This window comes from Melanostigma gelatinosum (assembly GCF_949748355.1).
Source record: "Melanostigma gelatinosum genome assembly, chromosome: 23".
NCBI classification, from domain to species: domain Eukaryota; kingdom Metazoa; phylum Chordata; class Actinopteri; order Perciformes; family Zoarcidae; genus Melanostigma; species Melanostigma gelatinosum.
This window is the reverse complement of record NC_136656.1, coordinates 928,502-936,001: the sequence shown is the minus strand read 5'-3', so window position 1 is coordinate 936,001 and position 7,500 is coordinate 928,502. Positions and strand designations below refer to the sequence as shown.

Sequence of the window (7,500 nt, the reverse complement as noted above, 5' to 3'; positions counted from 1 at the left end):
TGACAGCAGATTAAGTCGCTTTGTGAAAGACGTCTCACACACACACAGAGAGCCTGAGGGTGTGTGAGCGTAAGGACGCTTTTTTTCTTCCCGTTGACACATTAATAGAAATTCACACAGAGGCAGAAAGACACACACACACACACACACTGCCTGAGGACACACACACACTCAGAGTCGTGGTGCCGATTCAGCAGTTAAATAAAATGTTTGTCGTGTTTCTTCTTCTTCTGGTTGTAAACTTTTCTCTCACACATGGAAACACTCTGACTCAGTGTTCAGTTTATTAGGAACCCCACCGGACCCTCACTGAGTACAGCTGTTCATCACTGATTCATGCTTTGTTTAACAGTATTTAATACTGGCTTTCACTGGCGTTATTATGATTGTTCTTTTTCAGAATAAGAGTAGGCGTCATCATTAAGGATGATGTGTTCCGTTAATCATGTCGACGTTTTATTAAAGGAGCAGAAGAAGCAGAAGACACCGAGAGGAAGATTGTGGACGTTATTCTTTATTTATAAAACAAAACAAAACACACGTTTGGTCAAAGTTTACGAGAACAAGAGAAATATTTTACAGGAAACCAGCTGCACATACACATACACACACACACATACATTCACACACACATACATTCACACACACATACACACACACACACACTGACAGAGACAGACACACACACACACACACCATCTATCTTCGTCCTCCTCTGCTCTTCCTCACAGCTTTCCTCTTAAAGGGTTTGGAGAGGGGAAGCTGCGGGGCGGGGTTTAACTGATAGGGGGCGTGGCTTATACTGACTGGCAGCTCCTTCGACAAATCAGGTTGAGGGGCTTCAACGTCAGCGACTGGATATGTTTCAGGAAACTCAGCCACCTGAAACAGTGAAAATGGTTGGTTTGTTTATTTATTATTTATTATTTTATTATTATTTTATAATATTAAGTAATAAATAAAATAAATAAAATAAATAAAATAAATAAAATAAATAAAATAAATAAAATAAATAAAATAAATAAAATAAATAAAATAAATAAAATAAATAAAATAAATAAAATAAATAAAATAAATAAAATAAATAAAATAAATAAATAAAATAAATAAGTCTCACAGGGACGTAGGCGAGGTTGTCCCGGAGACAGGCGTCCTGCAGCTCGCCGCGCAGCGCGGTCACATGGCCTCGGTAGGCGGCGACTTCCTGCTCCAGCCAATCGATCCTGGAGCTGCAGGTGAGACAGAGCTGAGAGACGGAGGAGAGGAGACTCTGCAGAGAGACGGAGGGAAGAACAGTGAGTGGATCAATTCATCAATTAATGATTTAACGAACGGACGGATGATCAGCAGGATAAACAGTAATATGTTGGTTTATAGACCTGGCACGCTGCCACCTCAGGAGCTCCCATGATGCTCTCTGCTCCACTCAGCTCCAGGTGTTCCCTGGGTAACGGCAGGGGGCGGGGCGGAGCTGACGGGGAGCGACGTGATTGGACGAGACTCTCTCTGACCTGAAGACCATACAGCATGTTACCAGATGTGGAAATATGTGTGTTCTGTGTTTATACATACATACATATATATATATATATATATATATATATATACATATATACATATATATATATATATATATATATACATATATATATATATATATATATATATACATATATATATATATATATATATATATACATATATATATATATATATATACATATATATATATATATATATATATATATGTATGTATCTCCACACACACACACACATTTATACATCATGTGTCTTCACCTCGTTGTAACTCGTCTCTGCAGCCTTCATGTTGCTGATCAGATAATCTTTACGTCTATTAAAGAAAGAGAAATATAATAAAATAAAGAACATATGATATTAGGAGTGAGGTACGACAGGAGTGAGGTTCAACAGGAGTGAGGTATGACAGGTGTGAGGGGAGTGAGGTATGACAGGAGTGAGGGGAGTGAGGTGTGACAGGTGTGAGGTATGACAGGTGTGAGGGAGTGAGGTATGACAGGAGTGAGGTATGACAGGAGTGAGGGGAGTGAGGTGTGACAGGTGTGAGGGAGTGAGGTATGACAGGAGTGAGGTGTGACAGGAGTGAGGTATGACAGGAGTGAGGGGAGTGAGGTATGACAGGAGTGAGGGGAGTGAGGTATGACAGGAGTGAGGTGTGACAGGTGTGAGGGAGTGAGGTATGACAGGAGTGAGGTATGACAGGAGTGAGGGGAGTGAGGTATGACAGGAGTGACGTATTACAGGTGTGAGGGAGTGAGGTATGACAGGAGTGAGGTTCGACAGGAGTGAGGTGTGACAGGTGTGAGCGGAGTGAGATATGACAGGAGTGAGGTATGACAGGAGTGAGGGGAGTGAGGTATGACAGGAGTGAGGTGTGACAGGAGTGAGGTATGACAGCAGTGAGGTTCGACAGGAGTGAGGTATGACAGGTGTGAGGGGAGTGAGGTATGACAGGAGTGAGGTATGACAGGTGTGAGGGGAGTGAGGTATGACAGCAGTGAGGTATGACATGTGTGAGGGGAGTGAGGTATGACAGGAGTGAGGTATGACAGGAGTGAGGGGAGTGAGGTGTGACAGGTGTGAGGGAGTGAGGTATGACAGGAGTGAGGTGTGACAGGAGTGAGGTATGACAGGAGTGAGGGGAGTGAGGTATGACAGGAGTGAGGGGAGTGAGGTATGACAGGAGTGAGGTATGACAGGAGTGAGGGGAGTGAGGTATGACAGGAGTGACGTATTACAGGTGTGAGGGAGTGAGGTATGACAGGAGTGAGGTTCGACAGGAGTGAGGTGTGACAGGTGTGAGCGGCGTGAGGTATGACAGGAGTGAGGGGAGTGAGGTATGACAGGAGTGAGGTATGACAGGAGTGAGGGGAGTGAGGTATGACAGGAGTGAGGTATGACAGGAGTGAGGGGAGTGAGGTATGACAGGAGTGACGTATTACAGGTGTGAGGGAGTGAGGTATGACAGGAGTGAGGTTCGACAGGAGTGAGGTGTGACAGGTGTGAGCGGAGTGAGGTATGACAGGAGTGAGGGGAGTGAGGTATGACAGGAGTGAGGTATGACAGGAGTGAGGGGAGTGAGGTATGACAGGTGTGAGGTATGACAGGAGTGAGGGGAGTGAGGTATGACAGGAGTGAGGTATGACAGGAGTGAGGGGAGTGAGGTATGACAGGAGTGAGGTATGACAGGAGTGAGGGGAGTGAGGTATGACAGGTGTGAGGTATGACAGGAGTGAGTTGTGACAGGAGTGAGGTATGACAGGAGTGAGGTATGACAGGAGTGAGGTATGACAGGAGTGAGGTATGACAGGAGTGAGGTGTGACAGGTGTGAGGGGAGTGAGGTATGACAGGAGTGAGGTATGACAGGTGTGAGGTATGACAGGAGTGAAGTATGACAGGTGTGAGGTATGACAGGTGTGAGGTATGACAGGAGTGAGGTATGACAGGTGTGAGGTATGACAGGAGTGAGGTATGACAGGAGTGAGGTATGACAGGTGTGAGGTATGACAGGAGTGAAGTATGACAGGTGTGAGGTATGACAGGTGTGAGGTATGACAGGTGTGAGGTATGACAGGTGTGAGGTATGACAGGTGTGAGGTATGACAGGAGTGAGGTATGACAGGTGTGAGGTATGACAGGAGTGAAGTATGACAGGTGTGAGGTATGACAGGTGTGAGGTATGACAGGAGTGAGGTATGACAGGTGTGAGGTATGACAGGAGTGAGGTATGACAGGTGTGAGGTATGACAGGAGTGAGGCATGACAGGAGTGAGTTATGACAGGTGTGAGGTGTGACAGGTGTGAGGGGAGTGAGGTATGACAGGTGTGAGAGTTACCTGGCGGCGTCTCTCAGCTCGTCCTCGACTCGCTGCAGTCTCTCCTCCAGCTGCCTCCTCTCCCTCTGAATCCCCGACAGGTGCTTACCCAGAATCCTCAGCGAGCGCTCCTTCCGACTCACCTCCTGCCGAGCCTCCGACAGAGACTAGAGAGAGACGTGTTAGTTAGCATATTACCTGGGGTTACAATACAACGTGTGACACTGTGGGCTTCCAGTCAGGGACTTCAACAAGAGGCCAAGAGGTCCATTCACCTGCTGTAACAGGTACATGTAGATTTAAATAAAGCATTTTAAACAGAACCTGTGAGGTGTGGCTCAGTGTGCGCTGTGTGTCCGCCTGCTGGTCGGTGTGTGTGTTGACTTTGAGCTGCAGTGTGTGAAGCTGCTCGCTCTGTTCCTGAATGAGCAGCTGGGCTTCCTGTTCCCTGCTCAGCGCCTGACGGAGCTCCACACACACACTGTGGAACCGCTGTACTGGGACCTGCACACACACACACACACAAAGAGTCAGGAATGTGTGTTCATCAGACAGTACAGGTGTGTGTGACAAGCCTCACCGTTCTGCAGGTGTCGTCTCTCTCCTTCCGCAGTCCTCTCTTCAGATTGGCCACCTCCAGCCTCAGGCTCCGCCTCTCCACCTCGACCGAGTGCAGCCGTTGGCTGAAGAACAGGAAGTGCTGCTGGAGGGTGGAAACCAGGGTCTGATGGGAGGTCAGAGGTCAGCTGGTGAGGATCAACACACTGACCGAAACATTAAGGTCCACTGTACGATATATTAACAAATACTAAAAGATGAACTAGTCAGAGGCTACACACTGAAGTGTGTGTGTGTGTGAGTGTGAGTGAGTGTGTGAGAGTGTGTGTGAGACCTTCATGTTTGGCCGTGGACGCGTCCATCTGCTCAGTCCGAGTCTCAGTCGGCCGCTCAGTGTGTCCTCGTCTGACAGACCAGACGGCGCGTCCGATTGGTCCAGAAGGCGGTCCAGAAGGCGGGACAAAGCGGAGCGAGCCGCCGACGTCACGTCTGGAGGGGCGGAGCCTAGAGGAGTCAGAAGAGATATAACATCTGTACAAGCACACATGCATTTGTGAATATATAATATGTGTGTACGTGTGGTTGTGTGTGTGTTACCTGTGTGTGCTAGCGCCCCCTGCAGGTCGGCCATGGAGGACAGAATGATGGAGGAGAGACCTCTAGAGCGGAGCCAGCGAGCACACGCCCCTTTACCACCTTCATCATCTGCATCATCTTTATCTGAAACAAACAAAACCACCATGAAAACTATTTTCTGCAGAAGCAGAAGAAGAAGAAGGAGAAGCGACGCCCACCTGAGCTCCGCCCACCTTGACCCCTCTCTGTTGCCGTGGCGACTCCTCCACAGACTCCCTCCCCCGTCTCCAGCCTAAACAACACCGTCGTCTGTTGGGTCAGAGCGCTCCACCTCCTCACCGCCAGCACCGCGCACACGCTTCTCCTCCACCGCCTCACCGCCACCATCGACTTCCTCCTCTTCTTCCTCTCCTCCTCTTCATCCTCATCTTCCTCCCCTCCCAGAGCTCCGGCCAGCCTCCTCACCTCCTCCTCCAGCGCCTCCCTCTCCGCCAGCCGCCGGCGCAGCAGCGCCTTCTGCTCACAGAGCGCCCGGAGGCGGCGGCGGCCGTGAGTCAGGGCGCCGGCCAGCAGGGCGCACGCCGACAGGAGGGAGGCCGACTCGCCGCGGCACGCCAAGAGGTCGGAGGTCAGAGAGGAGCAGCGGAGCTCCAGGGAGGAGGTGCGGTCGCGGAGGGAGTCGCGGAGGGAGTCGCACAGAGAGCGACACAGCTGAGAGAAAAGAGAACCAATTTAGAACCAGTGTGGCATCATGATGGTGGGAGGAGCCACTGGTGGTTTTACAATTCCCCATTTTCACCAGTTTGATTCAACGAAGAAGAAGAAGAAGAAGAAGAAGAAGAAGAAGAAGAAGAAGATCTAATAGTGTTGCTGTATTTAACTTTGTTAAACTCGTTCTACTCTTGAACAACAGAATGTTTCCTCTTTTCTTTCCTCCCTTCATGAGGAAGACGACCAGAGGGACAGTCGACCGGAGTCTTCCTCCTTCATCTTCACTGCTGACTCAGCACTAAAGCAGAAGACTGAGTGCAGATCAGATCTATGAAAGAATGGAAACAGCTGAGGACCTGTGTGTGTGTGTGTGTGTCTGTTAGTGTGTGTGTGTGTGTGTCTGTTGGTGTGTGTGTGTGTTACCTGCAGCTCCTCCTGCAGCTGGCTCACAGTGTGTGTGTGTCGGCTGCTCCACGCCTCCTCCCTCCTCCTCACGCTCTCCTCCACACGAGACAACACACACTCATGACTGCGCTGCAGCTCACGCACACACACACTCTTCTTGTCACACACACTCTGCAGCTGGGCGATCTACAGAGAGAGAGAGGGGGAGGGAAAGAGAGAGAAACAAAGAGAGAGAGAGAGAGGGAGGGAAAGAGAGAGAAACAAAGAGAGAGAGAGGAAGGGAGGGAAAGAGAGAGGGGGAGGGAAAGAGAGAGAAACAGAGAGAGAGGGGGAGGGGGAGGGAAAGAGAGAGAAACAAAGTAAGAGAGAGGGAGGGAGGGAAAGAGAGGGAATGAGTCACAGAGATCCAGATGTGTAGATGTGAGCGTTGGTGGTATAGTGGTTAGCATAGCTGCCTTCCAAGCAGTTGACCCGGGTTCGATTCCCGGCCAACGCAGATGTTTTAGACTCAGCTCCGTCTCAGGAGGAGGTTCTCCTCTAAACTGATGGTCTGAACTATAATCACAGACTACTTCAATGAGACACTGATGACATCATGTAACAGTCTGTATGAGGAGTGGACGTAGTCGTCGTGGCAACACTTCTTTTGTGTGAAATGATGTTTTGAGTCCTTGAGTTCTCCATCTTGTTATTTCTGTGAGAAACGTAACTGAACGTTCCCTCTGCATGGAGCTCATCCTCAGTATGAGGAGCTGCAGTGAGGGCCGGGAATCGAACCGCCAACCACACGCTCTACTCACTGAGTATTTATTGAGGAAGATAGCTGGACGATGACTGAGTGTCTCACCTTGTCGTCGGCCCTGCGGAGGTCAGAGGTCAGCTGGTCCAGCTGCTCCGTGATGACGTCACACAGCTCCTCCCAGGTGAAATCTCCCAGGATGCTCTGGGGCTGATCCAGGAGGACGCAGCCGGCCAGGAGGCGCTGGTAGACGAGGTAGAGGAAGGACAGACGGGCCTGAGACACACACACACACACACACACACACCGAGACACACACACACACACACAGTGAGAGGTCGTTTAATAGGTTGTCAGTATCACACAGTTTAATTAAATGTTCCAACGACATAATGATGTTACACTGAGAGGACAAGAGGGACAGACAGGGAGGGAGACAGGGAGAGAGACAGGGAGGGAGACAGGGAGGGAGACAGGGAGGGAGACAGGGAGGGAGACAGGGAGGGAGAGAGGGAGAGAGACAGGGAGGGAGACAGGGAGAGAGACAGGGAGAGAGACAGGGAGGGAGAGAGACAGGGAGGGAGAGAGACAGGGAGGGAGACAGGGAGGGAGAGAGACAGGGAGGGAGAGAGACAGGGAGAGAGACAGGGAGGGAG

The 7,500-nt window shown here is 49.9% G+C and overlaps 1 protein-coding gene across 1 annotated transcript in view; it reads right to left on the bottom strand.

The window, feature by feature from the left end:
• Window positions 1-552: 552 nt before the first annotated feature.
• The window catches only part of ccdc171 (coiled-coil domain containing 171), a gene marked incomplete at its 5' end in the record, with an annotated part of 19,995 nt that continues 13,047 nt past the window's right edge, over window positions 553-7,500 (bottom strand). Inside the window, 12 exons of the mRNA XM_079295810.1 lie at window positions 553-882; window positions 1,118-1,270; window positions 1,380-1,511; window positions 1,798-1,852; window positions 3,877-4,022; window positions 4,180-4,359; window positions 4,436-4,579; window positions 4,748-4,917; window positions 5,011-5,133; window positions 5,208-5,700; window positions 6,124-6,291; window positions 6,953-7,120. Coding sequence (XP_079151936.1) covers window positions 700-882; window positions 1,118-1,270; window positions 1,380-1,511; window positions 1,798-1,852; window positions 3,877-4,022; window positions 4,180-4,359; window positions 4,436-4,579; window positions 4,748-4,917; window positions 5,011-5,133; window positions 5,208-5,700; window positions 6,124-6,291; window positions 6,953-7,120 — 2,115 coding nt within the window. The 3' untranslated portion in view covers window positions 553-699. The remainder of the gene's footprint in view (window positions 883-1,117; window positions 1,271-1,379; window positions 1,512-1,797; window positions 1,853-3,876; window positions 4,023-4,179; window positions 4,360-4,435; window positions 4,580-4,747; window positions 4,918-5,010; window positions 5,134-5,207; window positions 5,701-6,123; window positions 6,292-6,952; window positions 7,121-7,500) is intronic.